This window comes from Lissotriton vulgaris, chromosome 12 (assembly GCF_964263255.1).
Source record: "Lissotriton vulgaris chromosome 12, aLisVul1.2, whole genome shotgun sequence".
NCBI lineage: Eukaryota > Metazoa > Chordata > Amphibia > Caudata > Salamandridae > Lissotriton > Lissotriton vulgaris.
In genome coordinates, this window is record NC_141700.1 from 769,541,293 (window position 1) to 769,561,610 (window position 20,318).

The 20,318-nt window shown below is 47.2% G+C and overlaps 1 protein-coding gene across 1 annotated transcript in view; it reads left to right on the forward strand.

The window, feature by feature from the left end:
• Positions 1–3,132: 3,132 nt before the first annotated feature.
• The window catches only part of ELP5 (elongator acetyltransferase complex subunit 5), a 78,465-nt gene continuing 61,279 nt past the window's right edge, over positions 3,133–20,318 (forward strand). Inside the window, exons 1-2 of the mRNA XM_086945714.1 lie at positions 3,133–3,282; positions 12,318–12,465. Coding sequence (XP_086801840.1) covers positions 3,133–3,282; positions 12,318–12,465 — 298 coding nt within the window. The remainder of the gene's footprint in view (positions 3,283–12,317; positions 12,466–20,318) is intronic.

Here is a 20,318-nt window from a genome sequence, read left to right on the forward strand (position 1 = left end):
TACGTTTTATTATTTAACATAAAGTGTCAAGAACGAAATATGCGCTTTTAAAAACACTAAGGGCGCCGGTGATCAAGTGCTATGTTAAATAATAAAAACAATCCAACTACTAAAGCGAATGTGTTTATAGGAAAAATCAGATTATTGGTAATCGACTGTAGCCGAGTACTCACGGCAGCGATTGTTGGCCTGCGAGGTCCATTGGATGCGGGAATCTTAGGCCGCAGGAAATGTAATGATGTAGGGTGATAATTAATGATTAATTATCAGAGGGGAATTGTACATGAGTTTTAATTTGCTAGGAAATTATTAATTTAGGTGTGCTTCAGTTAGCATAACCAGGCCGTATCGACAATCATTCATAAAATGCTGCAGAAAAGTGCATGCTTATTTTAGGTGTACAAGCTTTCCACATGCATGTGTCTTTATTTCAGAAAAGTATTTTAACTGTGCTGCAAACCATGGTTTCTGCCTCGTTGCAACAAAATAACGTTTCATTATCTTCAACAGGAGTTAATGAAATGGAACTAACTCTTTAAGGCCACTCAGCTGAGCCTCCGTTAATGTGTCAATTATGTGCAAAAGCAGCCTATTGTTTTTTCATTAACAAAATGCATGCTTTTCTCTCTCCCACAAGATGCGTGTGCACCGTTAGCCAATGTGAGTACGTTATTTTAAAATAATGTGATTGGTGCTGTGAAGGTAACATTCAGTACTGCACATTTACGTAATGTCAAGCTATGAAAAATTGAATCCTTTCTTTGTCTAAAACATTTTAAAGGATGTGCTTTTAGTGAGACAACCAACTTATACTAATTTTACTTTTAGCTACATAACAATGTACAGTTATCGATCAAGCTTTTCTTTAGAGACGGACTTGTCACTTTTTGCAGCTCTATTTACATATGTTGATTAACTATTTGTTGCTTTCTTCAAGCTCCCGAACTCAGAATACCATGTGAATGTTTGCCTTTAGAAACGGGCTCCACTTAGCCACTAATGCCGCAAAGGTTTATCATGCCGGGTGGAGGGCCGTGGGCACAACTATTGCAGAAACAGAGTGCAGATCTAACCACTGCCACTTACACCCAAGGTCAGTAAATGCTACACAGATACCTAGTAAGCGTTAGAGAACGCCACCGCGTGCCCGGGCTACCCAAATTGCGTCCCATATGACAGCTAACTAACGGGCCTGTTGTCTAAAGGAAACAGTTAACTCCAACCACACGCGGAGGCCTTGACGGGTCCAACCAGCGTTCCCTCCACGGATCCTTCATTCTGTCACGGTGTCACCCCCAAACCCCGGGTTAGCTTCCAAATTCGAAGGCGGGCAGCCCTATTCGGCTGAGACGGGCTATCATCACTCGCTTCCTGACCATACGCCTGAGGGTGCGCTCCAACTAGGAGCACCAGTTACCAGATGATAGGCGTGAACCAGATGGCGGCTCGACCAATACACGTGCAGACACCACAGCGAATCAGTACTAAGAAATTATGGGCAGCGCACTAGGATTGGCTGCAGTGATACATCCCTTGGCCCGCCCTCTCTCAGACGACTCTCCAATTACGTTTTACCTAGAGGTCGGTTGTTTGGTGACCCGGAAATTGTGTTGCTTCAGTGACCTGCTAGAGCAGGGGGTTTTGGCTGTCTATGTATCCTTACGACGCTGGAGTTAGACTGTGAAACGTTTGAACCTCTGAGCTAGTTCGTTAACCCCGCAGCTTGCAGCGTTAGTGTGAGCACCGGGGCAGGGCCACGAACTTGGTGCCACGTCAGGGCTAAAGCTGGGGCGGCGGAACACCGACATGAACCCGGCACACCACGAGCATCCGTGAGAGCAGCACAGCTGCCACAGCCGCAGCCGCAGCCATGGAAGCCCCCTACAATCTGAAAAGCCCCGGTAAGGATAAGCAAAGCCCCTCCGTCTCGCTCATTGTGAGCCTGGCAGAGGGCAGCAGCCCGTGTCACCCAACCACAGTGTGCGTGTGTGTGTGTGGGAGGGGGGGGAGGGCAGAGGGCGGCGGCGGCGTGTGTGTGCGTGTCTTTGTGTGTGCAGGGGGGTGGGGGGCGGCAGCGTGTGTATGTGTGCGCGCGCCTGTGTGTGTGTGTGTGCGCGTGCATGCAGAGGGGTGGGGGCTGGCTGTGTCTGTGTGTGTGCGCCGTTAATGCATGCGAGCGAAGCGAAAGCAGGGGCTGTGAGTTCGCCTGCGCAAGCGCGGCTCAGACGCGCGCTCCCGCGGTCAAAACTGAGACTGCAAAAGCGCGCGTCTGAGTCGTGTCCACATTCCCAAATACGGATGACAATAGTTGTCGAAGGTGACAGCAATCAATGCTTCGCATTGAATGCAGGTCGTGCTTCGACCTAATAACTGACCGCAATCTAAAGGTCACAGGTTAAATTCCTGGCAATGCCTACTCCGTCTTTCATATATAGTATCTTTCATATATAGTGTCATTGTGCTAGGCATGGTCGAGTCCACAGCTAGGATTGTCACCTTTTCCAGAGAAAAATACCAGCCATCTGTTCATGTTTTAAAGGTCTGCCGAGGCCCGGACATGATTCCTATTAACACCCAGTGCCCCTTTCCCCAGCACGCCTCCACCAATGCCGATGGGTGGGAGGGGGACAAGGGCGGCAAGGATTTGGGAAGGGGTATTAAAAAAAAAAATATATATATATATATATAGCGCGCACTAGGATGGTACAACAGTTATGTACAGGTGGTGCGAAGAGGAAAACGAACATGTGGTTTCTGTTATAGAATTGAGCAAGGACGGAATACATTTGAACGGTGAAGGGCTGAGTGAACGAGCAAAGAGGTGTCAGTAGTGGCGGAGGTCACGGACTGGGCAAAGGGGCAGGAACGAGCCTATGGGGTTGGGACTTGACAGACGGTAAGTTTACAAAAGACAGGGGGCGGAACGGCACAAGGATATGGAACTCCGCGGGAGGAGGCGGGAGGGCGCCGTAGCAAGCCTGGGCACCACTTGGGTCAGGGCTCTGGCACTAGTTTGGGTTCAATAGATACCCCACTCGGAAAAGGTACTGACAACGACCGCTTGCAAGGTTAACACCATTTCCAATTTTTTGGTCAGCCATAAAGAGGGGATTGCTCTGGACGCGTCTGAGCATGATTGGAGATGAGGGACTGTTTCACAGTGGTACACTGGAGCTAGCAGCAATCGAAGAAGGTGGACCAAGCGGGGTGGCCCCAGGACTGGAGTACCGTGGCGGCCACGATGCGCAGCAGCTGTGGGCCAGCTTTGCAGCAACAGCAAAGGCAAAGAATTGGGAAGGTTGGGAGCTGGCAATGGCTCAAATGCAATTGACCGCCCGAAGGTGTTGGACAATGCAAGGACGTGGGAGAGTGGCAAGAGGACGGTTTTCCTATTCCTTGGTCCCCAGCACACTGGCCCCTCTCTTTTGGTCCCCCTCCCACACCTTCCCCTTCTGTTTGCACCCTCGGCATCAAAGTTAGTTCTGACTTAACAATGCACAGTCAGATTAGCTCTGTTGTGTCCTCCTGCTTCTTATCCCTCCGCCTCATCCGGAAAATCTCGCGTTTTTTCACCATTGACGCACTTAAAACCATAGTCCTGGCTTTAGTCATCTCTCGACTTGACTATGGGAATGGCCTGTACGTGGGCATCCCTGCCTACGAGTCTCGACGTTTACAGGCCATTCAAAACCAAGCTGCTCGCCTCATCCTTTCCCTTCCCAAATCCTCCCACATCACTCCTGTCCTTAAATCCCTTCACTGGCTCCCCATCCGCCTCAGATCTCTCTTTAAATTAGCCTGCTTTGCCTTTCGAGCTCAATCCCGTTCTGCCCCTGCTTACATTTCCTCCCTAATCTCATCCCACGCCCCCAGCCGCACCCTCCGCTCTTCTTCTCTCTCTCTTTTGCACATTCCCCGTTTCCGTAAATCCAGAACTGGTGGTACTCGTCTCTCTGTTCTAGCCCCCCAATTCTGGAACAGTCTTCCACTTCACATCCGCTCCATTCCCATCTACACCCATTTCTGAAAGGCCCTCAAAACCTTCCTTTTCACCCAGGCTTTTCCTTCTTAGGTTCTCCAGATCCCCTCTGTGAGCCCTGACCAGGTCCCCAGCGCCAGGAAGCCGCTCGGTCTCAGTGCGCTTTATTAAATATCTTTTTCATTTCATTTCATTTCAATGGCCATACGTATGCAGCGACACGTGGGGAAAAGCGGGGTATGGAAAAGAAGGCGAGGGGGCGGGGGCGGATCTGTTTCAGGAGCCAAAAGGGCAAGGATGCCTACAGAAGACGTAACAACAAAGGCAATAATAGGGGAGGACTCACAGGCAGCAGCAATTTTGCGGGCGTTTGCGCCAAGTAGGAAAATGGGAGAGGACAAAGACCAGTCAAGTAAAGAAGGGGCAATAACAATGGAAAATGGTTCCTTAGGTGAGTTGTCGGAAGTCATTAGAAAAGTGGTCAATAATTGGCATAAGCACATTGGAAAAAACAATGGGGAGGTGGTGGTGGTTGATGAAGGGACACAGCAGGTGGGGCACGGGATGGGTCCCTAGTACAAGTCTGGGAGGGGGGAGTAGGGAACAGCCGGGCGACGTGGGGGCGGGTAGGAAAGGGTCGGCTGAGTCTATTAAAAGTAGCACTATTACACTGTGAAAAGTTTCCTTGTCAAAGGCATCCCAAGATAGTGACAAAAACACCACATCGTCGAGTAAGGTAGGGTTAGGGGGGCTGAACAGGACACGGTCAGCAGCATGGCATATCCCACTGGAGGGCAAAGAGAGAGTTTGAAAGAGGGAATTCATTGATATTTTCACTCGACTGGAGCATGTGCGGAGGGGGGTAGACACGTTACGGGTATCTGGGCCCAGCAGAGAAAGCAAGGATAGGAAGAGTATCAGGCCAGAGGAGAATATTAACAACTGGTTGGACGCCTTTGCATTATTGGCAGCCATAATATTAGAGAAGTTCCCAGAGCAAGGTCCAGCATTGAGTAGATACAACAAAGTTATCCTGGACCGGTTTAGGCGCCATGGAGGCATGGAGTGGCTGCAATACGATCTGAACTTCCGCCAACGCATGGAGGAGTCACCCTTGATGTCGTGGGATCAAAGAGAGGCGAATGAATGGATGGAACAGATGGGGTCCAAAGGGGGTTACAGGTTAGGGTTAGCGGGGGCAGGGAGTGGAGTACAGTAGTGGGTCCCACCACCATCAGCACAGGGTTGGCAGGCAAACACCATACAGGCACATTCTTTGGCGAACGCTCAACATTTACATTTACATTTACGTGGATAGGTCCCATGCAGCATCAGGCAAGTGGAGGACAAATGCTGCAACAGCAATTGGGATCAGCGGGATCACAGTTCAGACAGGTGGTGCCTAGCCAGCAGGCGGGAACGGGTTTTCAAATTTCCACCTCGCAGGTTGGGGGGCAGCGACCACAGGGCAACAATGGGCTGTCGAATGGGCAATTCAACGGGGGCAGTGATCAACAGTCCTTGACGGCGGTGGGGTTCCCAGCTGGCATGGGGCAGACAACAGCAGGGCAGCAAGGGGAACAAAGTCAGATCAGCATGGCGACAACACAATATTCCCCAGGATCAGTGCTAGGCCAGGGACAGATCATGGGGAGGCAACAGCAGCCGCTCCAGGAGCAGCAGCAGGCATTTTGAGGGCTAAAGGTGGCAGACTAATTCAAGCAGCCGCTGCAGCGTAAAACGAGGGATAATACCTGTCAACTGTTCAATGCCGGTAATTGCACCTGGGGGGTGCAATGCAGATTTCGCCAGGTGTGCTCCAAGTGTAGCGGAGACCATCCCGCTTTGGCATGCAAAGCCCTCGTTAGAATTGCACCTGGCGCCACGTTCATGGGTCAGCCATAGTCTGGGCCGGTTAACAAAAGGCCCATCCCCAATAAATTTGAATTGCTAGCAACACTTTTGAATGATTACCCAAAGGAGGAGGAGAGGGAACTACAGTTTTGGGGTTTCAAAGAAGGGTTCAAAATACCTTACTGTGGTCCTTTAACAGGCAGGACAGCTAGGAATATTCGCTCAGCGGAGGAACTTCCGGAAATAGTTGCAGAAAAGATACAAAAGGAGCTGCAGCTAGGAAGAATAGCAGGCCCATTTAACACCGCTCCTTTAAGAAACGTCATTATTTCCCCGCGAGGTATTGTTCCAAAAAAGGAGGCAGGCTAATACCGAATGATCCACCACCTCTCTTATCCCAAAGGCAACTCAGTAAATGACTGGCTACGACAGGACATTTGCAGTCTCCTATGCAACATTTGATGAGGCCATCGAGTTAGTCAGGCAGACGGGGACAGGAGCCCTCATGGCGAAAGCTGATATTGAATCAGCTTTCGGGCTGTTACTAGTGCATCCCGACAGCTTTCATTGGCTGAGGTTTCAGTTCAGAGACAAGATGTACTATGACACCTGTATGCCCACGGGTAATTCCGTTTCCTGTGCTTATTTTGAGGCATTCAGGGGTTCAGAACAAGGCAGCTGATGCTCTTTCTCGCTTGCAGTGGGAAAGATTCCAGGCAGAATGGCCAGAGGCGCAGCAAGAAATGACACCCTTCAAAGAAGAATATTGGAGACTAATGCAGTAGAAAGTCAACTCCAGAATATGGCTGAAGAGGCTTTAGCGGGTCAAAAAGTTTGTGGTGTGGGCCAGGGGAGCCACCAAATCTAGGTCATGGGTTGAAGAGCACCTATCAGCAATAGCATACCATTCAAGGTTAAAGGGTTTTGACTATCCTACTAAAGGTTTTGTTCTAAGGGCAGCCTTGAAAGGGTGGGCCAAGGGGGGGGGGGGGGGCAAAAAGCAGGATTGCAGGTCCCCAATTGATTTTAACACACAAAAAATTCTAATGGACCACCTCCCTTTGGTGTGTTACTCGGAATTTGAAAGTACGCTGTTTCGAGTAACGTTTTTCCTGGCCTTCTTGGGGGCCTTTCGCAGTAGTATAACTAGTAACCAGGGCAAAAGGGGATAAAAGCAGCAGGGCCCTGTTGGTTAAGGACATATTCCTAGGCACACACCAGGTATCCCTACGGGTGCAACACTCTAGGACAGATCAGGTGGGAAGGGGACAGTACATTACACTAAATAGGATGGAAGGGCACAGCTTGTATTGCCCAGTGACGCTTTTGGCGGGGTACATCCAGGAACGGGAAGGTGTCAGTAGTGACAACTACCTTCTCACCCACAAGGATGGGACCCTGTTAACACGTTATCAGTTTAAAAGGGTGTTAGCAGCAACGGTACAAATAGCTGGGCTCCAAGGGTGTCACTACACTACACATTCCTTCCGCATTGGGGCAGCCACCACAGCCTTTCAGGAGGGTATGTCGGCAGAGGCAATAAAACAGATAGGAAGATGGGAATTAGACAGGTTTCGGGTGTACATTCGCCCAACATTCCGACAGATAAAGGATTGGAAAAGACTGGGTTGCAGCGATTCAGTTGTAGGGGTCTTGACTACACGATGTACAGCAATTTACACGTATAAGAAAAAGCTGATGGAAGACCTATACTCAACATTTCTGTGCTTCTGTTCTACTCCACAGAATACAAAACAGTGTGGGTCATCGGGCACTCTTACGTGTCCAAGGCGGCTAACAGAGCCCACAGCATTGGGTGGAATGCAACGTTCCCGTTTCAACGGACAAGGGTGCGATGGTTTGGAAAGACAGGGTTGTACTGGAGAGAATTGGGGAGCGTCATTGAAGAATTCCGCACCTGTTCGAAGGACCAGAGTGTTTTAGTCATTCATCTAGGGGGAAATGACCTTCCAGGGATGGGGCGGGGGTACTACTTCACATGATTATTATTATTATTATCATATTCTTATATAGCGCCAGATTCGACCCCCGAAGGGGTATCTCCGCGCTTGCCTTGGGAACCCGTCCTGGCTTTTCCCTGTGAGATAGCCCCTACAGGGCATCCCCAAGGTGAAAGCCAGGCATCCCGCCGCGGGGGGCCGTTGTGGAGATTAAGCAAGCTTAATGCCCAGAGTTGCAGAGTGTGAACCCATGATTATGTCAGGCACCGAAGCGAGAATTATCGAGTCCATGGACATTTGAGCTCAAGACCCTGCCGCGTCGGGAATTGAACCCTGGTCCCGGGTCTGACCTCTGCTTAAGGGTCTGCCTGCTCTAACCAGTGAGCCACACTTCTCCATGATAAAGAAGGATCTCACCAATTTAGCCAGGAACATGGTCACCACAGAAGTTGTATGGTCCAAGATCATTCCTAGAAGGGTATGGGTTGGTGCGCGCTCCCAAAACGGCATGGAGTTGTCAAGGAAGAGGCTAAATAGCCTAATGGCAAAATTTCTGAGGGGGGCAGGTTCAATCAATCAATCAATCAGACAGATTTGTATAGCGCGCTACTCACCGTTAGGGTCTCGAGGCCCTGGGACAGGGAGGGGGGGGTTGCATCAGGCACACCCTGATTAATTTTCGGCAGCCTCACTATTACAGAGTAGCTGGGGTATACTTATCGGACACTGGGACGGATGTCCTGCTACGGAATATGCTAGCAGCATTGAATGCAAGGGGCTGTTGGTAGTTCGTAAGAATGAGGTCGCAGTAATGGCATGGTGGGCCTCACGGGCAGCGATAGCTTCCAGTGAGGCATGGCGGTACTTACAAAGCGATCCAAGAATAGTACAAACAGCAGTTTGCGAATTGGGCACGAACCGCAAACGGGGCAGTCAGGACCCAGGGGGTCACTGGCAAGCTCCCCGAACCCTCTGTGTTCAGGTGAACCGGAAGTAAACAATTACACAACAGAGGGCAGAGCCTGTGACATGGAGAAAGCTGGGGTACCGGTTACCGGGGCACCTCGCAGAGATGGGTGGGGGAACAGTCAACCAGGTTTGGCGGGCGGGAAGCGCATAGGCTTGCCCAGATAACAAGAGGGTACGCACCGGAAGGGAAGAGCCCCTTTGTTGGGGTGGGAACGAACGCTTACCTGGAAGGAAATGTATGGACCCCGGAAGTGAAAGGTCACCCGACCCGGTGGGAACTGGCTGGTTACCAGGGAGTGAGTGGGCACCGGAAGCGAAAAGGGTTATCCGGTTGGGTTGAAGCGGACGCTTACCCAAGGAGTGCGTGGCAACCGGAGGTAAAAGGTTACCCGGTCGGGCTGGAAGCAGAAGCTTGCCCGGGGGGAGAAAGGAAAAGGTGCGTCCCCAGGTGATGGATTTACCATGGCAAAGATTGCTGCACTGAATGTAGGGCACAGTGAAGAGCAAATGGGGTTAAGGACGGTGATAGGTCACCTTGGCAAAGATAGCTGCACTGAATGTAGGGCACAGTGCAGAGCGCATGGTGTAAGGACACAGGCTTGCCGGACAAAAATAATGGTGTGTAAAGGATCGCTTGTAAGTTGGAAATACCTAATAAACTGCAGCCTCAATTCTTCCATAAACAGAAACTTGTGTGGTCTGAATTTATTGGGTTTCGGGTGGTGCAACCATGTGGGGGGTGCCTCTGCTGAGTTGCCTGTATTCGTTTAACATGGCCTTTCTCTAGAGGTGGGCAAGCCACTGATAGCTGAAGCCAGAGTCGAGCCTGAAGCCTGTCCTTGGCTCAGCTGGCTCAGCTCAAGGTCATGTCGGAACCTTGAGCCCATGATGAGCCAGGCTTTCATGCGGCTTCCACAAGACGCCCTCCCTCTACCCAGGATGTAGTGTTCAGTCGCGGGTGGAAGGGTCGTGCGGGGTTCACGCGGGGAATTAATTTAAAAATAACAAAAAAAACTTACCTCACTGGGTCCCGCACCACCTCCGCTAATGGCCAGGTCCCACGTTTTCTTGCTGCTTCAGGAGAACAGGAAGCAGGCATCCTCCCTCCCCTCCCCTAAGCCAATCACAACGCTGCAGTGGCAGCATTGTGATTGGTGCGGACGGCGCTGAGCCGGGCGTCTGTAGGGAGGCCATTTTCTCCATGTAGGCTGCATGCAGCCTACATAGAGGAAATGTAGAGTGCGTATGACTGGTTTGGTCGACCCCAGAGGGCCGACCAAAAAGTCACGGCACACAACAGTGGGCAAGCCACTCCTCCCCAATCCGCCCACCCGCTCGCCCCCAACCAGGCATACCCTCCCACCTGCCCCCAACCAGGCATACCGTTCTGCCTTCTCACAGCGCAAGGAGGAGAAACATAAAAAGCAGTGGGGCGACGCTCCTCCGCCCTAATGGAGAAGCAGCCCCTGCTAGTGTTATACCCACTTTGTAACTGGAGAACAAGGTACAAATCATTGCGTTGGCTCAACATCCTGTGATTCTGGGCAAATCACCTAATCTCCCAAGCCTATAAACAACCAATGGACCTTGTGTAATGTAATTGGTGCTCATGTAAAGCGGTCCAATATCTTCGGGTCACGTTCAGGCTATATAAAAAGTGCAAAAGATTGCACAAAGAGATCAAAACAAAGCCTTAACATAAGGAAAGACACATTGATATCTATTTACTGGCTAATTTGTACAAAGTGAAACCAGAAAATCTGGATAATTTGCAGCTACCTTGCTTAAATTGCCTGATTTTAGACAATTTTATTTTACCTACAAATACTCTTTTTTTCTTCATTGTCGTGTATGCAAGCACTGTCAAATATGTGACTTCAGAATCCCAGTTGCACAAAAACCTATTGTGGTTGATTTAATTGACTATAATGTTGCTCTGTTATGATCTGGGCCATATATAGCATTTACATGGCAATTGTCTTACCTCATAGTTCACTAATGGTTTAAGTTTAAAAACTACCACTTTAAATAGGTACTTCTCAGTGCAGCACTATAGTCTGACATATTATTGTCAAAGGTTCCACATGTTAAAGAAATACACTTTTTGGAATTTTGAAGAGACTTTATCATATATTTTGTGGTTTGTTGTATGATTTACACAGCAACTATTTTAAGGGTTCAGCTTGTGCATACGCTCTCAGATCCAAGCCAGACCTTTGGCTTGGCTCAGGCTCAACTCTCCCTGGTAATTTGTTGTCTCTCCCCACCCCACCCCTACCTTTCTTTCTTTGTTTACTTTAATTATCAGTCCGGGGTCATTGGGAGGTACTTAATTTGAGCCAGTAGTTTTCGGTGCTCGGCACCAGCATTGGCACTTATGACAGTCTGGCACATGGTGGCATGGTTTGGCTAATTTACAAATGAGCAAAACACACAAGGTGATGGACGGAATGTTGCGCATTGGCAAAACATTAAAACTGACTCATAACTGCATCCTGAGCTATTCCTTATGTGGAGGGCTATGGAACTTATATGTTTTATACAAATTAAGCAGTGTAATTAAGGCAGCTGTAGAACACGTTTTAAAGTGTTTTCTTCTAACATTTACTGTTTAAAGTATATACTGATAAGGACATTTTTTGCTATTGTTGATTTTTCTACTTTTTGAACATGAAGAGCATTAAAATACCGGACATGCCAGCATTTATTCAGCCAGGTAGCAATCTATCCACAGCAGTTATTTCAAAACTTATTGTATTCTGAGAATAGTACCGTTTGTTCACATCTATTGACCTTGCAGGTTATAGAAGTTTTCTGGATGATTAATTGACGTTTACATGTTCTACATTTTGCAAAAAACAAAAATTGAACAATTACCAATATTTAAATTTTTCTTTTTTTAAGTGAAAATAATGGCAACTTTTATTGGTGAAATCACAAGTTTAAAAAGGGGAGCAAAGTTAAATGTTTACAGAAATAAAGCAAGTACACAAACGCCTGGGGAGGGTAATTTTTCTGTGTTTGTGTGTGTGCACGTGTAGAGGGCATATTGTAGAAGTGACAAGCCCTTGAAATATCTGCAAACTGTCCCATGTCTTAGATAACTGAAGACCATCTCTCACGTTTTACCCAGCATCGCTTTGCAAACGTTACTACTTCGTTATTGCACAACGTAGGTAAATGCTGCAGGGTTGCCCCCTCCCCCACTCACGACGCCTTTTGCCAGCCCGGGAAGAACAGGCTTAGCAGGTTGCTGGTATGAATGAAATACAGAATCCACAGAAGAACGTTGCCGTCCTCTGGTGGGCCTGTGGGGTATTGCACGTGCTCCAGAACCCAAGATGGCGGTTAGAGACAAAAGAAGAACGCAGAGCCCATCAAACTAAAAAGAGGAGGGGTGGTCCCTGTTTTAGAATGGAACACGTATTTGTATTCTAGTAAATGCAGTTATGGTCTATGGCTATCTTACAACCATGTGCTGTCATGTTGTAGGAGCGTCGGAACGAGTAGCTTGGGGATTTTTTTAAAGGCATAATTGCCCGTTCTCTACATAGAATCTGGCATCAGTAAGGGCGGAAGTGGTCATTGAGTGGGCGGAAGTGGTCATTGAGTGGGCGGAAGTTGTGCCTCAGTGCGAGAGCAAAGCTGAAATGGTGCTAGAGGAGCTGCTACGGGAAGGGACCGGTGTCCTGATCATATTAGGTAATAAAGTGTTGTGGTTGGGCTGGGCTGTGCTCTTTTTTTCCTTTTCATGGCTGATAGAGAGTCAGCATCGCCAAAGGAGTTTGTGAATTGCAGCTGCTGGTGTCTGCAGGAATCCTTATGAGAATAAGTGTTTGAGCAGGGACAAAGTGAGACAAATGAAGGTGCAGGGCATCACCCGCAGTCTCAAGCAATCAGAACTAGCAAAGGGCTGTATTCCCTGCTTTATTAACTCTGAAGTGCAATATGTGTCCTAGGGATTCTGGCGATTTTATTCCTGAACATCTAATGGAGTACCTAAGGCTAGAAGTACCAAACTGCTTAGAAAAGCTGTGTGTACTTGTGCACGAGCCTTGGAAACCTGAGAGCTCTGCACTTTTAGCTGCAGACGTAGATATACAGAAGCCCAGGGAGTTGTAGAGACTAAAGGGAACGTGACAGGTCACTGCCAGGTGAAGTTTGCAAGAAACTGGAGGTAAAAAGACCCAGTCATGAGTCATGCAGAGTTCATGGATGAGCTGAAAGTGTACTAAGATGCACTTACTTATTTAGATGCTAACACAAATTGTAATTTTGGGTTGAACTGTTTCAGTTGTGACATTTCAATACGTATACGAGAGGCACTTGGTCACCTTAAAGCAACTAGAACAATGCAGTTGTGTTTAAGTAACGTGATGGATATCAGAAATTACCTTTTTAGTGGACAATCATGACTTAGGCACCATCCTAAAACTCTACTAAGCTCCTGAAGTCCTCAATGCAAGGTCCTTAACCTTTCTATTTTCTAATACATGGCCCATATGTTGGTGGAATAATTTTGACCTGGACTGACTACGTATGACAGTCCCAGTCTGTCTAAAATTATCTGAACAACATCAGTCATTGACTCTGTGTTGCAGTTAGGGTTGCCACTTGGCCAATTTTTCTACCACCATGATTATTTTAATGCCCTGTCTGGTAGAAAAATTTGGAGAATCACCTAAAGCCGGTATTTTCCCCTTATCTCTTTATAATTCAATCTCTAAATATAAAAAGAAAACACTTTAGAAGATACTGTAGAGCTGCATTAATGATACCTGACTGAGAAGTAAACAAAAACAGAAAAGGCTTGTTAATAATTAAATAAAGTGAGTTTATATGTAAGTATCACGTCTGGTCCTTTGCAGACTCTTAAAACATGAAGGAATGGCTGGTAGTTTTCTTTTGGAAAGGTGGCAACCCTAGTTGCAGTTTGACAAGTGATGGCAACCAACCCTTCCCACTCTTTCAGTAGTTCATTGTCCTTGTGTTGGGAGTTCCTGTAGCTCACCAGACTTCCATAGGTGGCAAGAAAAGCGAAGGCGGTGTCTTTGTCCGTTGTTGGCAGGGAGGCTTAGTGTCTGATTTACTGTTCAGTGCTTATGAAAAATTCTCCTCTTTCTAGAGGAAGTGCTAAAAGGGGAGGAGAGTCTACTGTTGGTGTTCACTTTGCTATACTTTGCTTGTGACGGAAATTGCACCAGTGTATTAAGCTCTGTATGTTAAGTTTTGCTGAGGGATAGATCTTCTATCAACCCCATTAAAGTGTTCAACAGAGTCAGCTGAACAGAATAAAGTGACAAGTCGACGCTCAGCTGGGAGGACCAGCAAGCTGGCTTCCGCAAAGAAAGATCCTGCATAGAACGGATTGCGCCACTGCGCATCATCACAGATCAGTCAATGGAATGGAACCCTCACCGACCACCACCTTTCACCCCATGTCCACTTCACCGACTATGAGAAGGCATTCAACAACGTGGACAAAAATACCCTTAGGAAACTCCTCTGTAATTACGGTGTGCCAGATAAACTAATTAGAATCATCAGAAACTCTTACTAGGGAATAATCTGCAAGATAGTCCATGGAGGACAACTGAAGGAAGCCTTCCAAGTAGAAGAGGAGTTGGCCTAACGGCTAAGGTGCTTGACCTTGGGCCTGGGTTTCTGGGATTCTGGGTTTGAGTCTCGGTAACGACACTAAACATCCTGTGATTCTAGGCAAATCACTTAATCTCCCCTTGCCTAACAAAAAATGAATGTGTGTCCTCATGTAACGTACCTGGTGCTATGTAAAGCGCTCTGATACCCGATTCGGGTCAAGTTCGCGCTATATAAAACTCTGCAAAAAAAAAAAAATTCTGAGTCTGCCAGAGATGTTTGCTCTCAACTTTTCCCTTCCTGCTGGCCACAGACTGGATCATGAAGACATTCAGAGCAAGAAGAAATGGGTTACAGTCGACACCATGGCTGTAACCTAACAACCTGGACTTTGCAGACGACCTGGTCCTACTCTCCCATAACTATCTGCTGATGAAGACCTACTATCTGGAAGCCACATCAGCACAACTTAGCCTGGACTTGGGCGGGTCCAGTCTTTTGAGTACAGGTGTTTGTGAAATAGAGAGAAAGTTCTACATTCCATGTCACAAGGGCATCACTGTGACGATGCAGGTCGCCCTTACCACCCCTACAGCTCTTTTCCATCACACAGGGTCCCAGAGCAGCAAACGCATTGTTCACACAGAACAGGATATGTCACTGTTCTAACTCCAGTCCTAGACTAAGAGAAAGTTTAACATTCTCCAAATAGTGTAAACATGCATTTAGATGTAAACTAGCATCTTTGCGCACCCCGAGTTGCATCTGCAGCACAGCAAAAACAAACTAGGCCCTTTTGTATGCACATCCAATTATGTTGCAATGAATTTATGTTAATGATCAATCATTTCAAGTTAGTTGCCAAAGGGTTAATATGTAACAGGTTTTATTACCTTCCTCCAGTAACGGTGAACACCATAGAATAAATTATATCTGGCTGCATGAAGCAACGCCTTGGTGGTTGTCGGGAGGCTCACAATTGGATCTGTTTTTGTAAATCGCATATATTATTTTAGAGTTTCATGTGGCGTTGGCAATAGGATTTAACAGACAAGAACTACATGACGGAGAAAAAGGAAACATGTAATTGGCGGGTTCTGTGGGCAAACTTGTGCTTTTTCTTCTTGAAGCAAAAATTTGTTTTAAAAAGAGAATGAGCGAAGATGTCCACAATTGAATTGCTTCGCTGGACTGTCGCAAACATTTGCAAAATGTGGTGTGTAAATTGAATATTTGATAGATAATTGTTGTCTCTGCAGCTTTCACACAAGGGTTTTTATCTGGCTTAACCCCTTCCGTGCGGGGCTGTTTCCCCCGCTGTGCGGGGGGGAGGCTCTTACAGCACCCCGGGGCTCATGACGAGGTCAGCTCGTCATGAGCTACGGCGCTCCGGTGCTCATGATGAGCTGAGCTTGTCATGGCCACACCCGTTCCAATGGAACGCTCAGCACTGCAGGGAATCAGCCCAGCATGCAAGCGGTCATGACGACGAGCTGACCTCGTCATGAGCACTCAATGGGTTAATAATATATTTCTAAAGTCCATAGTCTCAGTACCTGACATTTTCTCTAGAAAACAAGATATGAAAATGTTTTATTTTTGCAATTGCTGTCTGAAGATTTACTTTTGAGGGTCTGTCATCAATCACAAGTTCTTACCTTGTGTCTGAATTCAGCTGCAGCAGTAGAAAACAAGATGTCCGGTGCTCCTTTGAGACACATAATGGAAAATCAATATAATTGTGCATTCCAAAGGAGTGACACCCATCTTATATACTGATCTTGAGGGGGAGCAGCCTGTGCACAAAGCAAACAACACTGGAAACCATTTAGTTTCTAAATGAGTACACTATCATTCACGACCGCAAAGCTGTGTGTAACGTCAAGTATCCGTGTATTATCACTATGGCAATACTTCCTAAACTGCTGCTGTGTGAACGCATTGTGATGCCCAAAATGCAGGGAGGTGGACGGGTCAAATTGCAAATCGGAGTGGGTTGGGCGACAGCTCACAATACTGAAAAGCAATCACTTCAGAACATTCGGTGGGGGCGGGTCAAACTGAATCAAGAGCGGGTTGGGTGACAGCTTGCAACTCAGAAAGCAAGCGTTTCAGAACCTCCGGAAAGGAGGACCAGAGATTTAAAAAAGTGTGTTGAGCGTAATAGAAAAGGACAGACGCAAACACCCGCATGTAATAGAGCCGGTCGTCATGGGAGGGAACCAAGCACCCAAAGGAGGAACAAATACAACCAATACACCACTAGAAAGCCAGCATTTATGAATGGTACATAACATAACTAATGGAAATCGATGGGCGTGAAGCCCACAGAGTAGATGCAGCATGTATCGAAGAGACAATGCATGCGCTGGCGAGGTTAAACCTACAAATTTATTTTTATTTATTTGTAAAGTTTTATATAGTGCTAGCTAGACCCTTGGGTATCAGAGCGCTTTACACAAAGGAAAAAGTTGCACTATATCGCAGAGCATGAGGATGCATAAACATATAAGCAAAGATATCACACTTATGTATACAGTGAAGGAGAGAAAAGCACAGGTGGTTGAAACAGTCAGATAACCACCATCCTTGAGAGTCGGAGTGAGAGGGGAGTTCATTAGGCTATTGATGCCTAGGTTGGTTGAATTTGTCCGAAAATTATTTGTTAAGGAGTAGGAGTTTCAGGTCCTTTTTGAAGCAAGAGAAGGAGGGGTTGCATCTGAGGTCAGTAGGGAGTGCATTTTCCTTTTCAGTTTCGGGGGTAGGAGAAGAAGTGAGTCAGTGCTTCTCAGAGTTCTTGATTTTACTGCTTTTACTAGTTTGCTGTTTAGGTAGTTGGGGGATTGGGTGTGAATGGTCTTTTGAGTGATGCAGGCCAGTTTGTAAATACATCTGCCTTCCATGGGAAGCCGTTTGAGTGCGTTGAGGGTAGGTGTGATGTGTTCAAATCTTTTTACACCAGTTATGAGCCGAGCTGCCATGTTAAGGACTGACCTTAGTGGGGCTAGGTGAGCTTTTGGTGAACCTGTTAGGATGGCGTTCCCGTAGTCCAGTTTAGAAAGGACTAGGGATTGTACAATTGTCTTGAGATCATCCTGGGGAATGAAAGGTTTAATTTTCTTGAGGTGTTTTAAAGAGTAAAGCGCACCTATTAGTATATTTAAGTGTCATCTTCGTAAAGGTGGTATTGAACCCCTGCTTGCTTCAAAATAATTGCAAGGGGTTCCATGAAGAGATTGAAGAGGGGTGGTGGGAGGATTGATCCTAGCGGGACTCCAAGTTTGACTCATGTTGGTACCGAGAGGCAGGAGTTAATTTAAATTTTTTGCGAACTGTGCAGTAGGAAGGAAGTGAACCATTCTAGTACTGTGCCATTAATGCCAGAGCGCCTCTTCAGAGTCTCAAGTAGAGCTGGATGGTTTATTGTGTCGAATGCCGCTGATAAGTCAATAAGGATGAGGAGACAGGCCTCTCCTTCATCTAAGGCTCTGTGGATATCATCTGGATATCATCTGAGCATTGCTGTTTCAGTGCTACAACCTTTCCTGAAACCCGATTGAAAGGTGTCAAGCAGGTTGAAGTCATCAATATGTTTGTTGAGTTGTTGGAGAACCCAAATGTAACTTTCATGGGATGTGATAGTCAAGCTTTCACTTTGAAGTTCCTTAGCCCCTCAATATCCTGTATGCTTATATTTTTGTTGTGAACAAGAGCGAATTCCATCTCTGAGTTTCACATTAGAAAATATGCATTCGTCTAAACTTGAACGTTTTCCAGACCTGCACAAAGCAGATTGCCTCTTATTTATACTGTTCGGAAATACAGTTGTCTGTCATTTGCATATTGATGGGTTGTGACAAACAATTTCTTCTGAGTGGCTCCATGTAGGGCCAGGATTGGACTCTGGTGTTGGCTTTCCCGCCATCTTAACCAATTGCCTGTTCTCAGGAAAGAAGTTAACCGCTTCAGTTCATACCAAACCAGAGTGTGCATTTGTCATTTAATATGCAGTTCTCTGGCTTTCTATTACGAAGGGAAAAATGGGCAACAAGGTAATAATTTGGGAGGACTTACTGACAGTTGCGCCCGCATGACTTGCGGAGGGGGGGTGCTGGGTTTCGGGGGGTCGCACTGCGGTTCGGGGGGTCCCACTGGGGTTGGGTTGTTAATTAAAAAAAACAATAAACTTACTGTCCCGTGCTGTCTCAGCTTCCGGGTGGGTCCCGTGTTTTGCTGAACAGTAGGCAGGCAGCCTCGCTCTCCTAAGCCAATCACAACGCTGCAATGGCAGCGTTGTGATTGGCTGGGACACCGATCCCACATGTGTCTATGGGGAGGCCATTTTCTCTATGTAGGCTGCATGCTGCCTACATGGAGCAAATGCAGAGTGCGTATGACTGGTTTGGACGGCCCTGGGGCCAACCAAACAGTCAGCGCACTCAGTGGGCAAGCCTCTCCTCCACTGAACTCCGGCAGACCCGCCTGCCCCCAACCAGGTATACCCTTCTGCTTTCTCACAGTGCGAGAAGCAGAAACATAAAATGGTAGTTTTACCATTTACTGAACCGGAAGCAGGCAGCCTTCCTCCCCTCACAGCCAATCACAATGGCAGCGTTGAGATTGGCTGGGCTGCCGACCCCAAAGGCGTCTAGGAGGGAAACAACCTTTACACAGCGGTTGTTACATCACGTTCCATAACAACACAGTTGTTACAATGAGCGCGTTGTTACAATGCAATGCCATTACATCGCAAATCATTAGATCAACTTGCTCTAGATGGCGCTTCAACCTAAGGAATAGTATGATTTACTATTCCAGCACCTTCCCTACTGTTGCGCAAGGTGGAGTTGGAATAGTAAATGATACTATTCTTAGTGTTGGAGCACCATCTAGTGCAAGTTGATCTAATGACTTGCGTTGTAAAGGTATCACGTTGTAACAACGTAGTCCTTGTAATGACCACGTTGTTATGGAACTCGATGTAAAAGCATGCGTTTAAGCATGCTATATTCGTCTACGGGGTGGCCATTTTCTCCATGTAGGTTGCGTGCAGCCTACATGGAGAAAATGCAGAGTGCGTATGACTGGTTTGGTCGGCCCTGGGGCCGACCAATCAATCAGCGCACTCAGAGTGGGCAAGCCACTCCTCCCCTGAAATTCAGCAGACTCGCCCACCCCCAACCAGGCATACCCTTCTTCTGCTTTCTCGCAGTGCAAGAAGCAGAAACATAAAATTGTAGTTTAACCATTTTATGTTTCTGCTTTTCGCACTGCGAGAAAGCAGTGGGACTACGCTCCTCCGCCCTAATGGGGGAGCCATCCCTGTGTTTCTGAGATACTATCCTGGTAGGGGTGCAAACTGAGAGCACTTATGGGGTGTTCAGGTGAAATAGCACCCTCTTCCGCCTGTGTTCTTAGGTATGAATATTTATTCTTTTGTGCCTCTGTGATGCCTCTGATTTTAAAGATCATTCTAGATCGGTTTAGTTCTGAATTTAGCTTTGCATAAGCAATGCTTTGGTGCTTAAGATGTTGTGCTTGTGTTATTTCCCTGTTGCTTGTGTTGTGCTTGGAAATCCGGGTGATGTTGGTGGACACTGGAGACTCCTTCTAGCCTCTTACTGTCTCTGATTTGTGCCTTAAGTGCTTCACAGCACCCGGGGTGTCACGCAACCCATGCTGTGCTTTTTAATTTATTTTTATTTGTTTACCTTCTAAGGATTTCATTGTAGTGTTGGACCCCCTACATTTACATCCATGTGTTTTAGGAGTTTTCCAAGGCCATATGTGATAGGTCAGGGTTTCAATAGTAATTTTGCTGATCGGCCTTCTGTGTGTTTTTGGGCGAAGACGTGAATTACGGTTATCTTTATTTTTGCCAGAGGGTGTACATTGAAAGAAACTAGGAAGTGATCGCACCCGCCACTGGCTGGTCACTCACAAGTGAGATTTAATGT